The sequence below is a fragment of the Equus quagga genome, chromosome 6, assembly GCF_021613505.1.
Source record: "Equus quagga isolate Etosha38 chromosome 6, UCLA_HA_Equagga_1.0, whole genome shotgun sequence".
Lineage (NCBI taxonomy): Eukaryota > Metazoa > Chordata > Mammalia > Perissodactyla > Equidae > Equus > Equus quagga.
The window spans coordinates 77,732,759-77,759,759 of record NC_060272.1 but is presented as its reverse complement, the minus strand read 5'-3'; the positions used below and the strand labels follow the sequence as shown (position 1 = coordinate 77,759,759).

Sequence of the window (27,001 nt, the reverse complement as noted above, 5' to 3'; positions counted from 1 at the left end):
TCATCTGTTGATGGATGATTGGGATGTTTCCACCTTTTGGCTATTGTGAGTAATGGTGCTATGAACATTGGTGTACAAGTACCTGTTTGAGTCCCTCTTTTCTATTCTTTTGGGTGTATACCCAGGAGTGAAATTGGGAGATCGTGAGGTAATTCTGTTTAACTTTTGGAGGAGCTGCCAAATTATATGCTCCAGCAGTTGCACCACTTTCCATTCCCACCAGTGACGTGCAAGGGTTGCAGTTTCTTCACATCTTTGCCAACATTTCTTTTCTGTTTTTTTAATTATTGTTATAGTCATCCTAGTAGATGTGAAGGTGGTATCTCGTGGTTTTTATTTGCATTTCTCTAATGACTAATGATGTTGAATATCTTTTCCTGTGCTTATTGGCCTTATTTCTGTGTTCTTTGGAGAAATGTCTATTCGAGTGTTTTGCCCATTTTGTAATTGGAGTGTTTGCCTTTTTGTTGTTGGGTTGTAGGAGTTCTTTTTATATTCTAGATATTAAACACACACCAGATATATGATTTGCAAATATTTTCTCCCATTCTGTTGGTTGTCATTTCATGTCCTTGATGGTATCCTTTGAAGTACAAAAGTTTTTAATATTGATAAAGCCAAATTTATCTGTTTTTTCTTTTGCTGCCTGTGCTTTTGGTATATATTTAAGGAACCATTGCAAAATCCAGTGACGATTTTCCTGTATGCTTTTCTTCTAAGAATTTTATAGCTTTCACTCTTAAATGTAAGGCTTTGATCAATTTTTAGTTAATTTTTAATATGGTATAAGATAGTATCCAGCTTCATTCTTTTGCATGTGGATATCCAGTTTTCTCAGCACCATTTGTTGGAAAGACTGTTCTTTCCCCATTGAATGGTCTTGGCACCCTTGTCAAAAATCACTTGACCATAGATGTTTAGATGAAATGTACAAATTCTTAGAAATACATAAACCAACAAAACTAACACAAGGAGATATAGAAAATTAAAATAGATCTATCATAAGTAAGGAGATGGAATCAGTAATCAAAAACCTCCCAACAAAGAAAAGCCCAGGACCAGACAGCTTCACTGGTGAATTCTACCAAATATTTAAGAATTTACACCAGTCCTTCTCAAACTCTTTCAAAAAAATGAAGAGGGGAGAACACTTCCTAATTCATTCCATGAGGCCAACAGTACCTGATACTAAAGCCAGATAAATGCCCTACAAGGAAAGAAAACTACAGATTATCAGATCCCTGATAAATATAGATGCAAAAATCCTCAACAAAACAGTAGCAAATCTAATTCAGCACATATTAAAAGATTACACACCATGACCAAGGGATTCATTCCAGGAAGGCAATGATGATTAATCATGTGAAAATCAATCAATTATGGTACACAATAATAAAATGAAAGGGGAAAAACACACGGGTATCTCCATTATGCTGAAAAAGCACTTAACAAAATCCAACACCTTTCATGATAAAAACACTCAATAAATTAGCAAGAAAAGGGAACTTCCTCAACATGATAAAGGTCATACATGAAAAACTCACAACTAACATCATATTCAATGGTAAAAGACTGAACACTGTTCCGCTAACATCAGGAAGAAGACAAGGATGCCCACCTTCACCACTTCCATTCGACAGTGCTAGAAGTCATCATCAGAGCACTTAGGCAAGAAAAACAAATAAAAGGCATCCAAATTGGAAAAGAACAAGCAAAATTACCTTTGTTCAAGATGACCTGATTTTATATGTAGAAACTCCTAAAGATTCCACAAAAAAACCTGTTAGAACTAATAAACTATTTCAGTAAAGTTTTAGAATACAAAATGAACACACAAAAATCAGCTGCATTTCTATACACTCGCAATGAACAGTGCAAAAAGGTAACTAAGAAAAGAATTCCATTTACAGTATCAAGACGACTAAAATACTTACCAATAAATTTATGTAAGGAGGTGCAAAAATTATACACTAAAAACTGTAAAACATTGTTGAAAGAAATTAAAGAAGATCAAAATAAATGGAAAGACATCCCATGTTCATAGACTGGAAGACTCACCATGGTTAAGATGACGATACTTCCCAAAGTGATACGCACGATTTGATGCAATCTCTATCAAAAGCCCAACGGCTTTCTTTGTAGAAACAATAAAACCCATCCTAAAATTCATACGGAATTTCAAGGAACCCTGAATAGCCAAAACAATCTTGAAAAAGAAGAAGAAAGTTGGAGGACTCACATTTCCCAACTTTAAAACTATAAATGCTACAGTAATCAGAAAAGTATGGTACTAGAATAAGGATAGACATATAGAGCAATGGAATAGCATTGAGAATCCAGAAATAAACTGCTTAGAGGAAAATTTATAGCAGTAAATGTCTACATTGAAAAAGAACATCTAAAGTCAATAATCTAACTTTCAACTTTAAGACATTAGTAAAACAAGAGCAAACTAAACCAAAAGAAATGTAGGCCATTTTGAAAGAGTTTGAGAAGGACTGGTATAAATTCTTAAATATTTGGTAGAATTCACCAGTGAAGCTGTCTGGTCCTGGGCTTTTCTTTGTTGGGAGGTTTTTGATTACTGATTCCATCTCCTTACTTATGATAGATCTATTTTAATTTTCTATATCTCCTTGTGTTAGTTTTGTTGGTTTATGTATTTCTAAGAATTTGTACATTTCATCTAGTTTATCGGATTTCTTGGTATACAATTATTCATAGTATTCTCTTAGAATCCTTTTTATTTCTGTAAAGTCAGTAGCAATGTCCTCTCTTTCATTTCTGATTTTAATAATTTGAATAATCCCTTTTTTTTTTTTTTGGTCAGGATGAAGTTTTGTCAACTTTGTTGATCTTTTCAAAGAACCAGCTTTTGGTTTTATTGGTTCTCTGTATTGTTTTTCTATTCTCTATTTCATTTGTCTCTGCTCTACTCTTTAGTATTTCCTAGCTTTTGGTTTAGTTTGCTCTTGTTTTACTAATGTCTTAAAGTTGAAAGTTAGATTATTGACTTTAGATGTTCTTTTTCAATGTAGACATTTACTGCTATAAATTTTCCTCTAAGCAGTGCTTTTGCTGTATCCCAAAGGTTTTGATATGTTATGTTTTTATTTTCATTCATCTCAAAGAATTTCCTTTGAGATTCCTTGTTTGACCTATTAGTTACTTAAGAATATATTGTTTAATTTCTGCATATTTGTGAATTTTCCAGTTCTCCTTCTGTTATTGATTTCTAGTTTCATTCCATTGTGATTGGAAAAGACGCTTTGTATGATTTCAGTCACTTTAAATTTATTGAAACTTTTTTGTGACCTAACATATGGTCTATCCTGGAGAATATTCCATGTGTACTTGAGAAGAATGTGTATTCTGCCATTGTTGAATACATCCTATTGTTATTAGAATGAAATCCAGACTCCTCACTACAGCTTCTAAGTCCCTACATGAACTGGCCCTGACCAGCTTCTCTGGCATCCTCTCCCTCCACTCTTCCCTTACGTCTTGCTAAGGAAATATTTTTATTTCCTGACTTATTAGCTTAATGCTTTAGTGTAATAACAATAATGTATCTTTTGATAGCATATGTAACAGTTGCTACGTATCTTTGTGAAAAATCTAAAAATATATGGAAAAAGCTTGTATGTGAATGTTCATAGAGCGTTATTCACAATAGCCAAAAGGTGGAGACTACCCAGGTGTCCATCATCTGATGAATGGATGAGCACAATGTAATATATCCATACAATGGAATGTTATTCAGCCATAAAAGAGAATGAAGTTCTGATACATGCTATAGCATGGTTGAACCATGAAAATACACTAAGTGATAAAACCTAGACACAAAAAGCCACATAATATTGTATGATTCTATTTATAAGAAATATCCAGGGGGGCCGGCCCCATGGCCGAGTAGTTAAGTTCACATGCTCTGCTTCAGCGGCCCAGTGTTTCACCAGTTCGAATCCTGGGCACGGACATGGCGCGGCTCACAAGCCATGCTGAGGCAGCGTCCCACATGCCACAATTAGAAGGACCCACAACTAAAAATACACAACTATGTACCAGGGGAATTTGGGAGAAAAAGGAAAAATAAAATCTTTAAAAAAAAAAGAAAGAAAGAAACATCCAGAATAGGCAAATCTGTAGAGACAGAAAGCAGATTAGTGCTTGCCAGGAAGTGAGGGGAGGGGAAATGGGGAGTGACTGCCTAATGGGCATGCAGTTTCCTTTTCGGGTGATGAAAATGTTCTGGAATTAGTAGTGATGGTTGTACAACATTGCGAATGTGCTTAATGTCACTAGTGGTAAATTTTATGTTATGTATATTTTACCACAGTAAAAAAATCAGTCCAGTTTTAAAAAAAATAAGTAAATATATACATGTATGTAAGTACAAACAGAAAAAGCTCATTTTGGAGTAATATTTCTATCCGTTGTTGAAAAACAAACCACATAGTTCTAAGACGAAAGTCTAAAATGAGAAACAAGTAAATGATGAAGGTTCACTCTCTGACGTTTATCCAGTGTCCGAGTGCTTGGTAGAAAGTGGATAAAAAATCCAGCTATTTTGTTTATTGGCAGGCTCTTTTGTGGTACATCTGGAATTCATATGTTGAGTGTTACCATAGATATTTTTGTTTAACCAGTTTAGATTAACAAGATAAAGCTTACACTCCAGAGCTATATTCTTACCTCAGTTAAGATTGCAAAGAGCTCTTTGTTAATAATTTTTTCTTTTTAAGCACATGGCTAGAAATAGATTCATCAGGTTTTAATTTTTGCTAAACCATTATTTGACATGGGTTTTGGTTGGTAGTGGTGATGGTGGAAGAGCACAGAAAGCACTGGATTGAATTATAGTTTACTTGAAACAAATGTAAAAGTCAGAGATAAAATATTTTGGTAAAAATTATTAGAAAATGTCTAAATTATATGCTGATATTCCAGAACTAATTGTTAATTGAATTTCATGTACCAAAACATGGTCATCAACAAGTGAAGATGCTCACATTTCCAATTAAGTTGGAGTTTCCATAGCGACATATCATACAGCAGGAAACCTGATGTAGTATTTTCATGTACTAAACTCTGATGAAAACACAAGCCATTGGTGAAATCTTGAAAATGGAAGCCCAGACAGCAAGCGTAGTTCGTTCACAACTTGTTCTTCCTGACTATATTTATTTGATACTCATCTGATTATACCATATAGACCTTAATAACATTTAAAAGTTAAATTTAAAAAGTCATGTTATTTTTCACTGCAATAAAATGCAATGGCCTCTTTAATCTTGGGGGTGAGACAGGTTGAATTTGTGAAGCTACATTTGTTTTATATCAGGTCAAGTTATATTGTATATATTAGCTGATTAACTAGAATTTACTGGTCTGTACAAAATTTGAACCAATAATCCTTCACACTATAGTATATTTTTTGGTCTAAATGGTTGGAAAGAGCGTAAGTTTTAGAATAAGACAAACCAGGCATAAATCTTGATCAAACCACCTGATGGTTGTTTGAAATATATATATTCATAAATATGTAAATATATATATATATTTTTTTTGCTGAGGAAGATTTGCCCTGAGTTAACATCTGTTGCCAGTCTTCCTCTATTCTGCATGTGAGCTGCCATCACAGCATGGCCACTGATAGACTAGTGGTGTAGGTCTGTGCCCAGGAACCGAGCCAGGGCTGCCAGAGCAGAGCTCGCTGAACTTAACCACTAGGCCACCAGGGCTGGCCCCAAAAAATCTCTTTATAGATATGTAGAGACCTCTTCATCTATAAAACCCTTACTGTGAGGGATTATTATAACATTTCTAAAGTGAGTAAGTAGGAGCTAGCTCGCTGTAGGCATTTGGTGTATGGTAGCTGTGATGGCATTGATGATAATTTGGGTAACTTTCTAGAAAAAAATAATTATGGGCTCCTGTCGTTAACAATTCTCTAGAGTCTCATGTCATTTTATCCATACTTCTGAACAGTTTTAGGGGGAGAGGGTAAGTAAAAATGTAAGATTAGGATGCCTAATTTGATAAAACCGTAGGAATGTTTAATTGTTCCCTGAATCCAATTCGCCTAATAATTAGCTGCTGAAATTGACACCAAAGCAGCTTTTGTTGGAAGATGTGGCTGGCCTCCCAGAAGTCCTCTCCTTTTCAGGCTTCTTTGGTAATTCGTTAAGAATCAATCCTCAATGCATGTGTATTGTTAACTAAGATTATATTTGGCATGTGGTAACTAAAATAAGATCTCTGTGACGAGTCCATGGGGTGCTACTTAAAATTGACTGCAGAAGGCTAAATTTTTGTTTCATATCCATTTTGAGGTTATATTCAGTAATCTTCAACCAATAAAATGGTTGCCCAATTTATTTACATTGATAAATCTGGGCAACCCTTGCTCTTTCACCCATAGTCAGATCACGTTACATACAGTCAGTGCACTCAAACAGCATTGTTAGTTGCCCCCAGCTGTTTTCATCTGCACTGCAGTGTTCACATCAGCTCCATGGGCAGAGATGAAAGGAGGTGAGACAAACGTATTGTTGGCATAATCTCATCTTTTTGACTAGACAATTCCGCATTGAGTAAACTTTTTGGAATACTTCATGTTTTCCAGTTTCTTTCACAAACATTCATTCATACCACCATTTATCAAATATTTATCGGGCACCAGCTGTGTGCCAGGAACTCTTGTAGGTATTATAAATGCAGTAGTGAACAAAACTGACAACACTCCCTGTCCTTATGGACGCCATATTTTAGTGAGGGATGTCATTGGTTAGGGTAAAGGCTAAGTTGCTATAACAAGGAGACCCCAAAATATTGCAGCCTAAGTAAGATAGAAGTTTCTCTCTCCGTTCTCTAGCAGTCCAGCCAGTTTAGCCTGGTGGAGGATGTCCAGCCTGCAGGATGTCATTCAGATGCCTGACCTCTTGTCCCCATTGCTTTGCCAGCCTTTAGATATCTTCCTTATCTGTAGGATCGAGACTGGGCTGCTGCTATATCCAGCGCCCCAGCCCACAGTGGAGGGGAAATCTAGGGCAAGCCGTTTGTCCCTAAATTGGAGATGACCCGGATGCTGCACACATCACTTCTGCTCCTCCCCTGATGCCGCACTGCCTTCTAATGTGGACGTACTCTCACACCTCACTGCAAAGGAGGCTGGGAAATGTGGCCTCTTGCTGGGTGCATCTTACACACAAGCCAGACAGGTGTGTCTGGGGAAGCAGGATGGGTTCTCTTACTCCCGCTGCAGGGGAGAATGAGAGTGAAGCGGACAAGTTAAATGTGTAAAACGTCAGACGGCGGTTAGTGCTAGGGAGGAAGAGAGCAGGGATGGGGCTACAAAGCTGCAGGAGAGACTGCATTCTTAAGGAGTTTGGTGGGGAGCCTCACTGAGTAGGTGACATTTGAGGAAGAACATACAACAATCATCCATGCAGCAGCCCAGGGAGGAGCCTTGCAGACAGAGGCAGTGACAGGTAGGGAAGATCTGTGGGAGGAGCAGGGGGGCTTTTGAGGGGAAAGAGGGTGGGTCATGGTTGTAATGGAAAGCTCATTTTGTGAATATGTTGAGTTTAAGATCCCTACATCTCTATCCAAGAGGAAATGTTCAGGAGGCTGCTGGATTTGTGAATCTGGAGTTCAGGAAAGAAGCTCAGACTGGAAATAGAAATTTCAGAGGAGAAACATACAGCATCCTGCTTAATCTTGCTCTTTAATGTAAAGGCCACACTCGTTTCTGGAGGGAGGAACCGGCCAGGCCACAGAGAGGTCCTGGGACTTCCAGCAGCAGACCCGTTGCAAGGGCGCATGGAAGCTCATTCTGCACAAACTCGTCTGCCCTGAGAGAAGTTTTCAGTGGCCCCTCGTGGTGGATCTTGGTGTCTGCATAATGAGCTACTTAATCTTCCTTGTGAGGAAACTGAGATCCAGAGAGGTGGTCTTCTGGTAAAAGCCAGATTTGGGAGGCCAGTTCCTTCCTCCCAAGCCAGGCCTCCTTGAACAGGGCCCTTTGTTAGGAGTTTACTTGGAGAAGAAGGATCTTTTGTTTAGCAGGTTTTTAAACATAGCCTGCTAGGAAGTTGGAGTGGTTAAACAAGTAGGGAGATCAATGGAAAGCAGAGTTCTGTTACACTGAGGAGGTGGGCCTGGCACCCAGGCCGAGCGTGCACAGGCTGACACTGCCAGCAGCCGTCTGCACGGCTCCATCTCTCTCTAATCCGGGCCTTTCCAGGTTCAGTCACCTCCATCAGTTTCCTCTCCTCCTTGCCTCAGCGACCCTCAGTCATTGCTCAGAGTAGCCACTGCTGGCACGCTGGCTCACCATGCAACACCAAGGCCCACACTGAGGCGGGAGGCAGTGACATTTTCTCTTGGGGCAGATGCTCTCGTGTGGAACGAGCTTCCATGGGCACTTGGACGGGTCTGCTGTTGAAAAAGTCCATGACCTCTCTGCGGCCTGGCTGGTTTCTCCGTACATGAGTGAATGTGGCCTTCACCTCTACAGACAGGAGCTAAGCTTGCTTACCGTTAGTTGCCTGGCAGAATGTCCCCTCTCTCAGAAGCTGCATGCGTCCATGGAGCAGTGTGGTCCACAGGAAAGGATCCACAGGCCTGATTCCAGTTCTCAGGCCGGCCCCGCTTTGCTGTGTAACCTTGAGCCAGTTACTCAACATCTTGGTTTTCTCATCTGTAAAAGGAGGGTTGTCAGTGAAATTTCACCACCTTGCCCTTTGTGAGGAGGGTGAAGTCACTGAAGGTGTGTTAGCAATGTCCATGTGTGTGAAAGCCCATGGAAGGTCCCAGAAGCAAGTGCTCACACCTCAGTCAACTCTGTGGCCCGCAGATGAGTTCCTTCTCAGACTTTTCCATGTCTAGTCCAAGAGTCCAGTAACATAAATGTCCCCAATATGGGCATCTCTCCAGCCCCTCTCCGAAGCTCTTCGGAGGGCTGACATGTGAGGAGAGTGTCTCTACAGTTGGGATTTGTGCTCCTCTGTCACACTCCACAGACGGTGAACGTAGACTTTATGCAACCAGACTCTGCTGGTGACCTCTGTTTTCTTTTCATCTATTCAGATTCTCGTTCAATGTCATAATGCCTTGTAGGATGTCTCATTCATAGTAGATACTCAGTGCGTAATTGTTCAGTTGAGCTGAACTCCTAAGGAAATGTATAATAGAAATTGAACCCATGTAATGTATTGTAAACTTGAAGCCAGGAAAGCAGTTCTCACTGTGAAGTAATTGCCAAAGGGTAGTGCTAAGATTGTAGTGGAATTTCATAACTTGATTGATTAAGGTAAGGGATGCCTTTGTTTTCCAGAAAAATTAAAACTTCCCAAAGAATGTGGATACTCTCGTTCCCAGTCCTTCAGAAGTGCTGTCAGAATCCTAGTGAGGTATGGTTCCTTACAGGCATTCAGTGTTCTTGGTGAGCTGTGGACAGGGAGTTTAGTCCAGGCAAGTGAGTGGAAAGAATCTTTAATCTCAATATCATTGCCATGGGCACAGGTTAGCAAAACAATACTTTATAGTTTGTAGTAGATAAATCCTTTTCTGAGGAATTCTCATCCTCATCTCAACTGACCAGAACTTAGTAGGATAGAAGCCACCTCACACAGCCAGTACCTCCCCCCTTTTTTTTTTACTACTCAAGTCAAAAGAATTATAAGAAAATAGGCTGTTATTAGCAGCTTATGTGAATGAGTTTCTGAGGTGGTTCTAAAATCCAGTAATATGCAGCCCGCTCCCCCATAGCGTCTATATTTGTGTCTGCATTGCTGTTTATGACAATTAACTTCAGAATGATAAACCCATTTGTTATAAAAGATGATGCTTGCTGTAAGTGTTGTCATTAACCTGTCCATATAAACAAGAATCAAGAATGTGGTTTCCAGGGGCCAGCCCCGTGGCCGGGTGGTTAAGTTTGCACGCTCTGCTTTGGCGGCCCAGGGATTCACTAGTTCGGATCCTGGGCGCAGACACGGCACCGCTCGTTAGGCCACGTTGAGGTGGCGTCCCACCTGCCACGACTAGAAGGACCCACAACTAAAATATACAACTATGTACTGGGGGGCTTTGGGGAGAAAAAGGGAAAATAAAATCTTTAAAAAAAAAAAAAAAAGAACATGGTTTCCAGAGCCCTACTTCCCATGGGGACTCTCTGAGGGGATGCTTGAGTTAACAAGATACCTTTTCTTATTTAGGTGTCAAAAAGTGGGAGGTAAACGTATTTTTCTTGTTTATCTTCAGATGCTACTGCCTGGAAAATGTATAGAGAATGGGCTTTTGGGATGTACTTTCCTTTAGAATTGCTGTTGCTATGGCAACTCATCATCGTTGACATTACAGTATCAGTACCCTACCTTGGAGAGATATGTGTTAACAAGACTTTTGTGATTGGCTTGGGCAAAATAAATCCTGAGTCACAAACCACCAAATTAAAAACATAGTCCTCATTTGGGGGCATTTTACCTCATTTACTAGTTAGAAATAGTTCCTTTTATATGAAGGCAAGTAAGTTGACTAATACATTTTAGGAAGATTTTAAACAATAAGAACTTAAAGCGCTCAAATCATGATCCTCCTTTAACCTGAAATCCCTATAACCTATAATCTCCTGTAACCTGAAATCTTGGTAGGCTTTTTCTGAATACCCAATACTATGTTAATTGACGAGTTTAACTTAATAGTTACAGCAGAGTTAGGAGCTTTGAGATCTTCAGCTCAAATCATATGTTATGTCTCATTTTGATGCCAGTTTTGCTAAAGCCCTATATTGAACACAGCTGGGTTCTTTGATGGAAAGCTTAAGCTAAGGGACCCGGTCTCACTCTGAAGTAAACTACCTTTCTCACAAACAACATGAGATGTGGTTTTCCACAACTTTACCATTTGGTCCAAAAAGATAATGCTCACATTTCCCGGGTCACTTCCCCTCCAGTGTAGCCCACTGTTTTACTTGCATAGAATATAAATTCCTCCTCAGTTACTTATTTGCCAGTGTTGGTACAGCTGTGCCTGTGTTCATACCTCCTTTTGTGAATTTGTCCACTGCTACAGGTCAGGGATGTCGGTTAATTGCTGTATGATGGACATTTAATATGTGCTATTTGATGATTACGGTATATCCATATAGCTAGAAGTGATAACATACTTTTTGTGAATGTTAAATGTTTACAAACAAATATCCTTTCAACTGTGTGAGTGGATTATGATCCCTCTTCATCCAATCCCCAGGCACATGGCTTGCGTGCCTCTTCAGGTGGCAATACAAAACCTTTATCAGTGTGGCCTGGAATCACTGGGCCTCAAAATACCAAGACTCAATCTTCCAAAATGATCATTCCTGCTCTCCTGTTTTTATGATTCAATAACATTAGCCCAAAAGTTTCTCTCTGGTTCTCACCTCAAGTGTCATAGAGTGGAAAGCAACCTTATGGGGTGCAGTTGGGGAGGGGGTTGGGGAACATGCGGCCAGGGAAGAGGAGAAAGCTCCCAGACGAGGGACTTGTGTTTAGGTGCTGTGCTGCACAGACGTCACGAACCTTTCGTCTTTGGCCTTGGATGTCTGTTACGAGAGCCGTGAGCCGCAGCGGCTAACGGGCACTTGCAGTATGGTTAGTCCAAATCGGGATGTGCTGTCCATGTAAAATCATACCTGACTTTGAAATGTTTGTACGAGTAAAGAATCAGAATAAGTCAGTAATAACTTTTATATTGAATACATGTTGAAACGATAATATTTTAAGACATATCGGGTTAAGAAAAATAGATTGACTTTACTTGTTTCTATTTCCTTTCTTAATGTGGCTTCTAGACAACGTAAAATTACACGAGAGGCACACATAGCTTCTGTGGGGCAGGCGTGGTCTGGAGGAGCTTCAGCAGAGAGGGCAGTGCCTGCGGCAGCGCTGAGGAGCTGAGCGCGCCTGAGGGGAGCGGCCCGAGGGCCCCCTCAGCGCCCAGGGCAGCGACTCAGGAGGAGAAGGCAGGACTGCCCTCTATGTAGCTTTCAATCTCCCTCAAACTCTTTTGAGGTTAATAGAGTGTGATGTGACTCCACTGAATGTAGATTTCTGGTCCAAATTAGTTTGTTCATCCCAGTACCCTAGAGATACTTAAAGTGCTAATGACGATCATCATCATTCCAATAGCTCATGACTCAGTAGCACGGAGTGCAGGGCCTGTGTGATAACTCATTTCAGCCCCTCAAGGGCCGGGTGAGACAGGAACTATTGTTACCTCCATTTGAGCAGATGTGGGTGTGAGACTCAGAGAAATTAAGTTGCTGGCTCCAGGTCCCACATCTAGAGGTTGACCCAGGCAGTGGGACTCCAGAATCTCTGCTCTTAACCATGATGCAATACCACCCTCTGAAACAGGATCTTTTTCTTGAAACTTCCTTAACACATTACTGTGCCTGCCTCTCCACAGTATAACTGCAGCCTTAATTTTTCTCCAAAACTTAGATGTTGTTCAGCAGTTTAACAGCTAAGGCATTAAAAAATGCTTACTGTCTCAGAAATTGTGGGCCTACTGTAAGGTCGTGAGTGATCCAACCTCTTGTTTTTCCCAAAAGTTGCCCAAAAAAGCATATCTGAGTGCAGTCTGCTTAAAAATGTAGATAGTCTAATTCCAATTAAATAACAAATATCAAAAAATAGCAAGGGTTTTTTTTTTTTTTTTTGCTATTTATTAAATAACAAATAGCAAAATATGTTTACTATGTGGCAAACACTGTGCCGATTACCGGGGGACAGAGAGAAAGATGACAAATTCCATCTCGCAAACAGTTCTGGTCGAGTGGCCCTGGAAGCACATTCCCGCAGCACAATGCCTTGAGGGTTGTGTGTTCAGTGTGGTGGGAGCAGAGGGGAGGCACATCCACACATTTGGGGGTTCGGGGTGGAGGTGTAATAGTCAAGAAATCTAAGAGGAGGGAGTGCCTGAGCCATCTTAAAGTGCCTCCCCTGGGTTTCTGGGGTTTTATTTCCACTGCGTGAAGGCCATGCTGCAGGCAGCTTTGGTGTGAGCGCTTGTGTCTGCTGGGTTGTTGAGAGCCTGCTGATCCCATTGCTGGTTTTCAGGTACCAGCAAGGTCAACCTCGTGAAGATCCCGTCCACAGCCTCCAGCCCGAGGGACACAGCCCTGGCTGCCATCATCTGCAGTGCCTTGGCCACCGTCCTGCTGGCCCTGCTCATTCTCTGCGTCATCTATTGTAAGAGGCAGTTTATGGAGAAAAAGCCCAGCTGTAAGTTTTGAGGTCTTTCTGTTTCTTACATTTTCGTGACGTGCATTTATCATCATTGTCATTCGAATCTTCAGCAAGAGACTTGACTAAGAGGAGAATCCAGGAGCTGTTAAAGGGACAAAGAGCCCATGAAAATGGACCTCACAGCCGGCTAGCCCCAAAGAGGCACTGAGGGGTGGCACCACTTTATAAGGACATTGAAAGGCAGGGATGTCCCCCTGCCACTAGGCAAAAATAAAAATTGTTGTAAGCTCTGGCAACATAAGTACTCTACATTTTGAGCTTTCTTGACAAATTTTTTCCTATTTGTGCCTCTGTGTAAGAAGAAATGTTTTGAAGATTGAATGATAGCCTTCTTTTTCTTTAAAAATACAAAAACTAGAATGGTGCTGGTCTGCATTGTGATGTTAACGAACCCCTTTGTAGAGGAAATTGTCTTCGCTGACAGAATTCTTGCCCCCTTCATTTAGGGTCTCTGAGAGCACAAGACATTCAGTACAACGGTTCTGAACTGTCATGTTTTGACAGACCTCAGCTCAACGAATCTGCTCCCAGAGCCTGTTGCCAGTGCCCCCGGGACCCGGCCCAGAGCTGCGGTAAGCGGAGCGGTGAGGAGGCCATGTGGGGACCGGGGGGTCACAGCTCTGAAGCTGCGAAGAATTGCTCCTGTCCGTCCCACAGCTGGGCTGCTCTGCTCAGTTTTCTAGTTAAAGCTAATCTTGTTAAATTTTTCTCCACTGTCCCCTGATGGTTTGGGTGCTTTCAGTCTCTTAAATATTAAAAAGAAAAGGAGCATCTCATAAAAATCCTAGAACTCTTGGGTAACTTTTGAAGCAAATTTGCCTTTGTTGCTTTGGGTCAATTGATTTAAAATAATATCAACCTTGTGTGGAGTAGGAGTTTGTATCCTTTCTCGTCTGGTGGATTCAAACTGGGCGTTAGTGTGTCTATCGTCATGTCTTTTTTGGATTTCTTAAAGAAGAGGCAGGAGGGAGCTCTGTGACAGGGTTTCCACAAACCGTAATTGCCTCTGGGATTATTGACAGAAATGAAAGTTTAGGGAAGTAATTCAAATGGACATTGGTTTCTCGCTTGGGAAAAAACAGGCAAAGGGTATACCAGCTTTCTTTGCCAGTTATTTATATTCATCAACACAAGGTTTCTAGACAGACTTTCACTTCCCCCTCCTGTCCCCACTGTAGCGACCTCACCTCCTCTGCAAAGTCAGATCCCACGTGGCAGGGTCGCCCTCCTGGAAGCCCGCCCTCGCTCCCTCCCCGCTCCTCACTCCACACATCTCTTAGCACCTTTGAAGCAGTGCTCGTAGCACTGTTTTGTCTCTTACAACCGTTCTTTGTTTTAAGTTAAATGTTTCCCAGTTAGATTGACTTATCCTCTTGGAACTATCCAACCTTTCTTTGCAAGAATTTGCAGGATTCAATTTTTTAATATTTCATACGTGGAATAAGACGTTCTCAACATCATTATTTTCCTATTGATCATTACTCCCTTCTAGTTTAGGAATGGGTGAAGAATAAAATATGGGACTTGTGGTGGTGTGTGTGGATCTTTTTTTTGCCTTTGCCTACGTAGATAATGGACTCTTAGAGAGCTACCGACAGTGACCATGATCCTTAAAACGCCCGAGTGCGTTGTCTCCTAGATCTTATACAGTGACACTGCCACTAGAATCAGTGAGCAGGAATAATTTCTGAAAGATGAACTCAAATTTTAAATATAATAAAATACAGCTTTGTGCATACTCTGCCTCATCTTAACTTCCATCTGAAAAGAAAGATTCAATGCGTAGATGGCCTCGTTGCACGTCCTTTTAACAGAACTGGAGACAGTGCCCCGTGCTGATGCCAGGTTCCGGATAGCTTTTGATTTCAATCACTTCCTCCTTAATGGCAGCACCATTTTTCTTTGAACTTTGTATTATAACATAATTTCAGACTTAGAAAAATGTTGAAAGAATAGAACAAAGAATTTCCACAAACCCTTTACCCAGGTTCCCCAAATATTAACATTTTATCTCCTTTCTATATTTGCTTCATCATTTCTCTCTCTCTCTCAGTATGATGGAGATGTGTAGATATATATTTTTTTCACTTGCCATGTAAAAGTCGGTTGCAGATAGGATGTCCCTTTACCCTCAATACTTCGGTGTTTGTTTCCTAAGAACAAGAACGTTCTCTTATGTAACAGCACGATTATTAAAATCAGGAAATTAACATTAAGTCAATGCTATTATATAATCTAAAGAGTATATTCAGATTTTCTTAATTGTCCCAGTACTGTCCTTTGTAGCAAAAGAAAATCCCAGATAAAAGTTGCATTTAGTTGTCAGATCTCTTCACTCTCTTTTAATCTGGAATAGCTCCATTATCTTTCTTTGTTTCATGACATTAGTATTTTTTACAAGCACAGGCCAGTAATTTTTTTGAATGACCCTCAGTTTGGCTTTGTGTGATGTTTTCTTGTGACTAGATTCAGAAATACACAGAGATGACGTTGTGTCCTGATGCGCGGCACAGCGTGTCCATCCGTCCCATTCCTGGGTTAAAGTGGTGTCACTTTGTTAAGGTGGTGTCTGCCAGATTTCTGTGCTGTGAAATTATTGTTGTTCTCTTTGTAATTAATAAATACCCTATGGGAGACTCTTTAAGACTATGTAAATACCCTATTACTCTCCAAACTTCCACCCAGAAGTTTAGCATCCCCTGATGGACTGATTGATCCTCAATCAGTCATGATGATGATAGCTAACAAATTCTGGCTTTCTAATTCCATCATTCTCTCTACATTTATTAGTTGGTTTTCTATGGTAAAAAGGAACTTCCCCTTCTTCCCTATTTATTTGTTTACTTTAATTAGTGTGGACTCATGGACCTCATTCAGTGGGTTACGACCCTTTGCTATCATTATTTATTTTGATGCTCCAATTTTCCTGGGTTTGGCCAGTGCAAGGCCCTTCAAGCTGGCTCATGTATCGTTTTGACTTGTCCTCATTATTCTTTTAGCACTATCTTACTTTCTGACACAAAAAGAAATTCTAGGCTCATCTTCTGCTTTCCCTCCTTGAGCCCTAGAACCAGCCATTTCTACAAGGAATGGCAATGCCTTTTGCTTTTAAATAATTTTGAGAAATTCCACAGGGAGCATCACATGTTTGTTGAGTGAATTGCCAGTGGATCCAGGCACGTCCCCATGATCACAGTGGTATATATTCAGATGGCACAAGATGGCGGCCTGCTTTGAGAGATTTGGGGGAAGCTGTGCTGGTGTCCGTCCTAATGAAGCCTGGTTTCCAATTGCATCTCAATACTTAACATTCATTTTTAAAAAGGGAAATATTTGTTTCGTAGTTTTTTTTCCTGCTTATAAAGGTAAAGGGATAATCCTCATGAAAATTCTGGATACACACACAAACATATTTTTATATATGTAAATATATCATTTCTTCAAGTCTTTTTCTCCCTATATATGTGTGTCCTTGTATTTGTCTGTCTACTTTAGTATGTTTATGGTTTTTATAAATCAGAGCTACATGTGCATGTATATAGAGAGAGAAGTCTGGAATGCTGTTCACCAAATGTTGACAGTGTTTGTTTCCAGTTTATAGGATTGAGGAAGATCTATTTTTAAATTTCTTATCTAATATCTCTTTCTTTTTTAAGGTTTTTTCTTCAGTAAACTTGTATTATCTTTGTAGTCAAAAATATGTACTGCTTCAGTGAACATAATGATGTGTAAAGCTGTGTGCACATACCTAGTTAGTCCCTAAGTTACACTCCTAGCAGGCAAAAGAAACGAGGATGTGCGTGTGTGTATCGAGTTAAAGGGTTTGAAGATTTTTCTGTTCTTGTTCTGTATTGCTAGACCACTCGCCGGAAGCCGTGCTCTTTCTGCTTCTTTACCAGTACATGAGTCTCATTCCACGTGTCCTCTCACAGAGCGCATGATTACGTTCCAACATTATTTTTTGTGTGTAGCAAAATACACACAACATGAAATTTACCATTTTAACCATTTTTAAGTGTACAGGTCAGTGGCATTAAGTACATTCATTCTTGTGCAGCCATCGCCACTGTCCATCTCCAGAACTTTTTCATCGTCCCAATCAATCTGAAACTGTGTCCATTCTCTCCCTCCCCCGGCCCCTGGCAGCCGCCATCCAACCTTCTTTCCGTCTGATTTTAACTCTTCTAGGTGCTTCATGTAAGTGGTTCATCATTTTTTTTAAGATAACAAGAAAGGGAAAAAATTAAACCTCATACTCCTTTTCCTAAAACAAGTCCCCAGAGGAGAATAGCTAAGTTTTCAAGAGCAGTTTTGAAGTGGTATTGAAGAGGAGGTTCCCAGGGAAGAGCCGTGTGCTTCACCCGTCTGTGGCTTTCCTAGGGCCTGCCCACTTGATGCCATGCCTGTGCCGTGACGAGGCCTGCAGCGTCCACCGGGCCGCTCCTGGCTGTAGAGTGCATTCCAAGGCCGCTCTTCAGGACAGGTAACTGGGTATTTTTAATCAATATAATTTCCCGTTCCCTTGTGCATATATGCATTCTCCTCAATTTTCATGTGAAACTATGAGAACATCACTTTTTGATATTATTAATAACACTCAGGACATTGGAGGAAAGCAAATCTTTGGCAAGAATTAGGTGAATCTCTCAGGGTTACTGATATCCCATGCAACATTCTTTATTCTTTACACTTTATTAGTTTTATTTTTGTCTTATATTCGTGATTTATGACACTTCTGTCATCTGTAAGTAATTTTTAACATGTCACGTACTCCCAGAATTGTAGAGCATCAGTCAAAGAAACTCAGTGAAGACCCAGGAAACTACATATTTTAGAAATTGGATTAAGTGTAACTATATTGATTAGAAGTAGGTGTAGAAATTCAGTTTCAAAGTAAACGGAGTAATTTAACTTGTAGTGTTGAAGCAAGTTTATAACAAAGGAAGCGCTACAAGTCTGCTTTAACAAATTGCTGTTTCATCTAGAAAACTTAAAAGTGTAGGTGGAACGTTGCTTTGTAGATGTGTTTTTCCTCCCCGTGGGACACTTAACGACCTTTTGAACGTGTGTTCAGAAACGCAGGTCCATTGACAGAAACGACGCCCACTTTCTTCGGATCTGTCTGTGGCGAGTTTTCGGACGCCTGGCCTCTGATGCAAAATCCCCTTTGTAGTGACGACATCTCTTTTTGTGACGCTTTTCCTGAACTCACTGGAGAAGATTTTCATTCTCTCAGTCCAGAAAATGAAAGTTCGTCATCTTTGGATTCCGACAGTAATCAGGATTTGGTTGGTGGAGCTGTTCCAATTCAAGCCCATTATGAAAACTTTACAGAAACTACTGATTTGTCTAGACGTAGCAGCTCACTGACAGAATCAGTGCTGACTCAGGATACACTAACTTCTAGAAGCCAGCTAGATCAAGAGAGTGGCGATATCGTGAACCTAACCACTCGGACCTGCCCCCAGGTAAGGCAAGGACTGGTGTCAGAGTGGACGTAGCGTGGACTTATGGAAGACCAGAGGGAGTGGAACTCCCACCAAAAATGTGGGGCAAGCTGATGAGAAAGCTTTTTCATCTTTTATAACTTCTTGTATGTTATAGGAGAATGTATTTTAAATTAAATTTCAAGAGCCTTTTTTTTTTTTCAACTAACAGCTCATCTATCAGGGCCTAAAGGGCAGTTGCATCCTTCTAGTCTTCTTTGTAAATCCAGCTACGGACTTAGCGCATCTCCTGTCTCTGTTCCTAACTGGGAGGGGTGAGGTAGTTGCGGGAACCTCTTGTAAACAGTTCCTCACTGTCGTTTTTCCCTGTGATATTCTTATGCCCAGTACTTCAGTGCACTTCATTCCCTGTCAAGTTAGTGAGAATTTTGGTGACCTGAAGCCACTCCTCTTCGCTCCTTCACTCTTGTTTACTAGATTGTTCTGCTTTAACTGATTGATCAGTTTGGTTGGAAATTGATTGTCAGTTGTGATATGAGACCAAATGCAGCATAAGAACCTTCCAGATAGAGGGGTTTAAAACCAGTTTTTGGGGAGGTGGTGACTGCAGGGAGGGGGCCGTGGGATGGGCTGCCAGGCTGCAGGTGGAGAAGCACCTGGGATACCTGGGCAGCGACCCTGTCCTCTCCTCCAGGCGAGGATGTGGTCTTTGCTGAGTTTGCCTTAGTGTTTATAAATATTTCCTTAATGTAGGCACATCTATTGTTAGTATACGTCCTTGTGGAAGAATTATGCCGGCTTTGAGTATAAAAGGGCAGAGTCACAGCAGGGGCGAGGCTCCCAGCCCCACAAGCCCCTGCCCTGCACAGACAGCGTTGCTCTCACAGCTTTTCCCTCCCTGCCCCAAATCAGGGGCCCTGGGGCCTGAGGGAAGCTCTCCGAGACCTGCTGCATGTGCTCCTGTGGGCCTGCGTTTCCATGGGCTGTTGTGTCCTTGTCTGATTATATCAGAAACAGCCTGAAGTCAGAGTGTGGCTGGAGCTGTGTTCCTTTTAAGAACAGTACATAAGTTATATAGTGATCTATATCTGCGGGGTTTTCTTTTTGAGGAAGATTAGCCCTGAGCTAACATCTGCTGCCAATCCTCCTCTTTTTGCTGAGGAAGACTGGCCCTGAGCTAACATTCGCGCCCATCTTCCTATACTTTATATGTGGGATGCCTACCACAGCATGGCTTGCCAAGCAGTGCCATGTCCACACCCAGGATCCAAACTGGTGAACCCTGGGCCACCAAAGGGGAACATGTGAACTTAACCGCTGTGCCACCGGGCCGGCCCCTGCAGCACTTTTTTTTTAACTGCAAAAAAATTCTATAGCGAATTTATGGGGAGTTCTATACAGAAAATGATTGTTGGCTTTGGAGAAAAAAAATGTTGGTTTTCTCAAAATAAAGGAAATTAAGAAGAAATAAGTGAAGGGAGGGAAAACAAACAAATTAGACACAGAAGCCATCCTCTGTAGCTGAGAAAGATCGCTTACTGACCTTGTTCTTCTGAGCCAGCCCATGATTGTTATAACTTTCATGATAATAATAAAACTTAAGAGTTAGCGTAGGCGAGTGGAGGACTCAGGAATGGACCGTGGGCCCACAGAGCTTCGGGGCTGAGAACGAAGCAGGAAGGAGGCCCTGATACAGGTGAGAGGACCACTCTCAACTCCTTCAGCAGCTGATCCCATCGTCCCCACCGGGTCCTTGCCACGCACTTCTAAAATCAAAGGCTTAGGACTCTGAAAATTCGCTCTGAGTCCCATTTCCATTCCAAGATGCTGAAGTCAGTCAGTTTGGATGATAAACTCGCTGCGTTACCATCACCACATCTCCCTACCTCTCTTGTAGGGGACGTCCGAGTTACAGAATGACTGTGCTGCCAGCTTACTGACTGCGTGGTCAGTAAACAGAATTACCACTCATCTTAATTCTCCAGCTTGTCTGCATTTCTCTGATGTAAATTCTAAGACTAGGGGATGAAACATCTTGATACCAAATCACATCAGAACCAACCCGTTCTCTACCTTTTTCTGCTTATGTTGTTGGTGAGGTGGATGTGGGGTTGATAAGCACCATTATCACAGCTATATGAACGTAAGACTTTAGAACCAGTTTAGTATATAAAATTGGTGTATAATGATATCAATTCCTTTTCAAAGACAGTTGTCAAGGTAGTTATGAGCTGCATAAAGATACTTTCAACTCAAATTATTATGAAAAGAAAGTTCTAATTACATATAAAATGAATGAGAAAATGTTACATTCAAGTTGCACAATGTAATTTATTAATGAAAGGTTCTTGTTAGCTTTCCAAGATGTCTTATCTCATAATTATTAGAGAATTTTTGTAAATCTAAATAAAACATTCTGAATTCAGGAAAGGAATTGTTAAAATGTAAATCATTTCAGTTTTCTCCCTGTAATTAAAAATAGCAAATAATATTTTGAGCCCATTTTAGAAGATAATATTTTCCAGATTCTGAAAAGCACTTTCTCTTCGGTTGCATTCACTAAATGTGTGAAATTGAGTGAATGCACTTTAATCTTCAAAACAAAATAAGAGGTGGCCACAGCTGCACGTCCTTGGGAGATGACCCTCTCCGTGATTTCAAGGGTCAACCACGTATTTAACTCGAATGGTGGTGTTTTTTTTCAATCCATCAGATTCCAAAAAGTATTTCACACTTCCTCCAACAGGCTAATTCTCCAAGGTAGAAAACATACTGACTTCTCATAAAGAATTTGATTTCAGCAGCTTGCTATTATAAACCAAAGTCAAGGACTTCTGTTCCTCAATTTCGTGTGTAGTGAGTTTGGCTCCCTGGCCTGGGCTCATTCAGAGTTCTGGAAAGCACTGTATTTCAGTTTGGGAAATATATAAAGGCAGCAATAGCCGTAATAGCCCTCCTTTTATTTTATTATTTTTTTGCTGAGGAAGATTGGCCCTGAGCTAACATCTGTTGCCAATCTTCTTTCTTTGCTTGAGGAAGATGATTGTGCTGAGCTAACAGCTGCGTCAGTCTTCCTCTATTTTGTATGTGTGACGCTGCCACAGCATGGCTCGATGAGGGGTATGCAGGTCTGCACCCGGGAAATGAATCTGCGAACCCTGGGCCTGGAGCACCCGAACTTAACCACTATGCTGCTGGGCTGGCCCCAAGCCCTCCTTTTTTTTAAGTGATTTATCTCTATTTTATTTTCAATGAAACTTTAATTTCCTATCCAGGCATTCACTTGTATTTTCAGTTTTTTAACTTCTGTTCCCCCCTTTTTTTCCAGCTGTATTGAGATATAATATTGTGAGGTCAAAAGTGGACAATGTTATGATTTGACACATATGTATATTGTGAAATGCTTAATGCCATTTTTGTCCTACTTGGAGTGAGCCTCAGATTTCTAATGCGTGATGCATTTGTTTCCCAAAACTGTATTTTTCCACAGTAGTTTTCGTGTGGGTGGTTTAAGACCACCCAGAATCTGATAATGAGAGTTATGTTCCAGAGTAAGACAAATAGGTGTGAGAGGCTCCTGTGGTCTGTATGACTCAATTTTAATCAAATTTTCCCTATACACACCTCCCCAGAGGGAGCAGAACTAAGATATTTGGGACATCATTTGCTAAGATATTTGGGAGAATGAAGCCAGCCTGTTTACCTACAGGAAAGCTTTTTTGGGTTAGTTTTTAAACCAACATTTTAAGTGTCAGCATGAAATAATGGAAGGGATGGTAGAAAAGATATGAGATGACCTGGGTTCTAGTTTCTCAATCTATTTTTAAAAATCTCTGTTTTTTCCTTATTGGCAAAAATGAGTCTAATTTGCCTCCCACAGAAGGGTCGATGTGGTTATTACTATATCAATTGATCAACATATTTGATAAAATTCTCTCATTATCAAGAGTACTTCAGAAGCTTCTATTTCTGGATAATCTCCTTAGACCTAGGGAAAAAATTTTTCCGTAAACTTTTCTGATATGTCACCCATGCCCAATTTGTAGTAAACAAGTTGGTGAAGGTTCCCGCATCAGTGCGGGTTCTGCTCACGCACAGTGCTGCCCCTCAGTGAAAAGGACAAATCTGCTGGCTCCACTTTGCTGAGGATGTTTTCCTATGAAGAGTATGAGTTTCCAGGAGATCATTATAAGAGAAATCTCATTCCCAAACTATTTCTAAACTTTCTGCAGTAGTTTAACATAAGTTTTAAATTCAAAGACTGAGGATGGCAGGCGCTATTCATTAGTCATCTCGTTCTTGGAAAGAAGGGACTAAAGGAGGCGAAGAGCTTCACCTACGAATGCTTTCAAGGAGTGCAGCACAGAAACAAGCTTCAGATGTTTGGAGGAGGTTGAAAATCAGCAAAAGAAGTTTGTTATACATTTTGTTTACTGTGAGTTGCATTATCATCTTGTAAGTTCTATTTGCAAATATTGAGTGTCTAGGAGTTATGAAATCTTTATTGTCAGAGTGCTTGGGTACCTGGATATGTGAACACCATTAATGAGCTTCTTGTCCATAAGCTTTGAAGTTCATGTGTACAGCTAAAAGGCAGGTACCATAATTTTTTACAATGACAGTTGAGCAGCTTTCATTTGTAAGACGTTGTGTTTAAAGCCTTCCTTCTGTTGCTGTTCTAGGAAGCGTAAAGGGCTTGCTTCTTGCTGCAATAGAAGTGTGCATATGGAACCCAAAGGGCGCCTACTCCTCTGCTTAGGCTGATGGACTGAGCACAGTCTGGACCTTGCTTGGCTTCTGGGGCAAAAAAATAAATCTGAACGAAACTGATGACATTTTAAGCTTTCAACCAGTTGCTTCTGAGCCAGACCAGCTGTAAGCTGAAACCTCAAGAAACAACAAGAAAAGACTCCAGGCACTCGTGATACTTTGCATCTCTCCTAAACAAGAAGCTTCCATGCCGCAAGCGTGACTTCAAAGAGTGATGGGTCAAGTCTGCAGCCTCCGAGATTATGGGCATATAACGAGAAACAAATGCATTCTTACTTAGTTTTATGGTGGATGTGGTTTTACAAGACTGAAGACCCAGAGTATAAATTTTCATTTACATTTTCTTTCCAGAAATAATTTCATATAGCTGATTATCCTACTAAAAGTCAACGTCAGATTAGTTACCTTAGTTTTTAGGTAAAATGGTTCAAGAACGAATGTTTCTATTTGATGGTCACTTTTTCATCATCTTAACTAATTAGCTTAGGAGGTTAGAATTGACTTCATCCTGCCTGCCTAAATCTTGGGTTTATTCAATGAAGTTACCTGACTTAACTAGGAATCAGAGGAGAACAAGTCTTTTCCAGAATCGACACTTCTAACCTCAGCCGCTGTCTCATGGACCCCTCTGGGAGCTGGTAGTGAGAGGCCTGAGTTGGGGGGGTGGCTGGGAAAGGAGCGCCCATCACCCTGTGTAAAAACCCACTTAATGCACATATCCTAGATTAGCATATTTATGGGAGAATAGGTTGATAGGGAAGCAGTTGTTACTTCTGTCCCTGTAACTGAGCTTAGAAGATCCAGAATTTCTTTTATAGAAAAGTAGTATTTGTAAAAATAATGATCTTTTATTTGCCTTGTATCTTCTATTAAAGGCTTTAGAAATTACAACATATCAGGTTCCCCTCCTACTGAAATATAACACCAGGGGAGGAGTCTCATGAAGACTACACTGCATACTAGAACCAGAAGGACAAGCACAATCTGTAGGCGGCGTTTGGGTGAATGGTCTGTGACAGCCGTAGGGTAGTTTGACCAGGATGCAGCAGTGTTCCCTCTGCTCTTGTAAGCTTAGTTAGCGTGATAATCTCCTCTGTGTGCCGGATGATGCTGGAGAGAAGAGAGCCGTGCTTCTCTGAAGGCGCTCCATCCCCTCCCACCCTGTGTTTACTCACTAGATTTATCTCTAGAGCTGATAGAAGTGAACCAAGCAACAGCTCGTTTGTTCTTACTCTTTGTGTCCTGGAGAGGAATTAAGTGAGCAGGATTTATTTTTTTCCTATTTGAACCTACATGATCAGATCTGGCCTTTGTCTTTTAACTGATTACTGTTAGTTCTGTCACTTTTGCACTTAAAAAAGAAATAGACATTGGAACGTCATTGTGTTAGAGTACACTAAGATATTTTGTTTTGGAATTGCCCTGCCCACGTCAGTGTCTTTTACCTAACATTTAACAAAACTGAAATAGGAAATTAGAGTGTCTCATGGTAACGCACAGTCTTTCCTGTCTACCTGGTGCCCAGTCATAAGTGATTGACTTTTTCTTTTCCTTTTTTAGCATAAACTTTTGGTTCTTAAACTTTGGGTACTCACCAACTCTTATGAGACTTGTCTTTAGGAACTCATGTAAAATATTTAGGATTTGATCACAAGATGTCTATGAAAACGCAAGTTTCCTTGAGTGGCTTCATTGTACTTCACATGTGTGCCACTGTTTGCAGTCTGATCATGTTTGTTATGACAGAGGATGATCAAAGCAGCCCAGGGTGTGTTCCTTTTTGTAACCTGCATATATTTTCCATATGTAGAGCCCTCATTAACTTCAAAGGTGAGTACTTGCTGGCGAGAACTAGATCAATGCAAATGAGACTTTGGCCAAAAATCCTGAAACATCACTTTTGATCAGTAGGGAAATACTTAGGGTTGAAAGTCGATTTCAATTGATACTGTGTTTGAAAAATCCTAGGTTATATTTATCAAGATGAAGACATTTTCCCACCACTTTACTATGGAAACATACAGTGATGTTTTTTTGTAAAGTTTTTACACATTTTGTAAACACTTGAGAAAGAAATCCCATTTGCATTTCACTTTGTGGAATATCCGACAGCACTCGGATAAACTCAGCTACTCGAGGCCCGAGCCAGGGCCGGGAGCCCACGGCCGTGACAGCGCTGCGAAGCCCGTCGAAGAGGATGACACGGGGATCTGAGAGCAGCAGGGAAAGGCGTGGCATTTCTAAGTTTGTGTATATGGAATGTATTTTTCAAATATAGATTTTTCTACTTTAGATAGAATGTTAATGTTGCTCTTACCTAGGTTAAGCACTATTGTCTGTGCTCGGAAAAAAGAAGAGGAAAGGGAAAAAACCCATCATTGCTTTAAGGTAGCCTGAATCGGTTCAGATTTCAGCATTACTACTTTGCATACTGGAATTTATAAATTTGTAAATTTTCGTTTTCTTATACAAATAGTTTTGTAATACCTTTTTTTATTTGTGAATAAAACTGATACCTGGTATTCTTATTTACCTATCTGGTAAGAGAATGATTGCTGCTGTGAATGTGGGCACGTCTTCCCGTCTTGCTCCCCGTGTGCGGGGCACACTGAGTTCTGATCCTCCTGGCGTAACCTTCTCTGGCCCCTCAACCTTGTGCGGGGATTTGAATCCTTCCCAGTGACCTGGTTGTATCTCTCAGGCATGTCAAGCTACTGAAAAATGCTCAGTTATTTGAGAAGCTTTGGTATCAAGATTTTACTATGATCTCTTTTTTTTCCCTTCGTTTTGTGGCTCAAAGAGGGAAAGACCTAAAGAAGCAGAGGTTTTACAGTCGTTCTTTTTGGATGTCAGCAAGGCGTTCTCCGCAGAGGAGTGGACTGAAGAGCGGAAGACGCTTCCACAGAGCGGCACAGGTCACTGCAAGAGTCTCTTTTTTCCTTCCCGGCTTCTTCCTTTCCTTCTTTCTCAATCCCTTTCTTCCTTTCCTCTTTTCCCCTCAGGAAAGCTTTTATAGCTATTATTAGATTTTGAGAGAGGACTTTAAGCTTCCTGGAAAAATAAAATGAGTTAACGTGATACCATCTCCTGCTGGTTAGTCTGTGGTGTTGAATGACACTAAGGATTCCACGAGGGAGGGACATTCTTTAGCTTCTTTCCCCCTTCCCATCCCCCACCCCACTTCAGCCCCTTGGCTTGTTAGACTTTTCCAGTGTCCATGCAGACTGACTGGGCTCATGGTACCATCAACTCTGAGAAAAGTACCTCTAAGCTCGTGAGGTTCTAACAGGAGGTCTGCAGTATTCTGTAGTCACATGGAACAGGAGCCAGTCAGTCCCCTGTTTGGAAATGCTGACGTATTTTCATTATTACCACTATCATTAAGGTCTCTGCAGTTGGCTACTGTCATTCTGAATTTATCTATTTGTCCCATTTTAACTTGAAAAAGTATTCTCTGATGTTTTTTAAATGTATTTGGCACCCAATAAA

At 40.8% G+C, this 27,001-nt stretch overlaps 1 protein-coding gene across 6 annotated transcripts in view; it reads left to right on the top strand.

Moving 5' to 3' along the window:
- The window catches only part of TNFRSF19 (TNF receptor superfamily member 19), a 95,583-nt gene extending 69,539 nt beyond the window's left edge, over positions 1-26,044 (top strand). For 5 of the 6 annotated variants that reach the window (XM_046664527.1, XM_046664530.1, XM_046664528.1 and 2 more), the window contains exons 6-10: positions 13,107-13,271; positions 13,742-13,867; positions 17,676-17,778; positions 18,370-18,763; positions 23,425-26,044. In XM_046664527.1, coding sequence (XP_046520483.1) covers positions 13,107-13,271; positions 13,742-13,867; positions 17,676-17,778; positions 18,370-18,763; positions 23,425-23,433 — 797 coding nt within the window. In that variant the 3' untranslated portion in view covers positions 23,434-26,044. The remainder of the gene's footprint in view (positions 1-13,106; positions 13,272-13,741; positions 13,868-17,675; positions 17,779-18,369; positions 18,764-23,424) is intronic. The other variant, XM_046664532.1, reaches the window with a different exon arrangement.
- Positions 26,045-27,001: the final 957 nt, after the last annotated feature.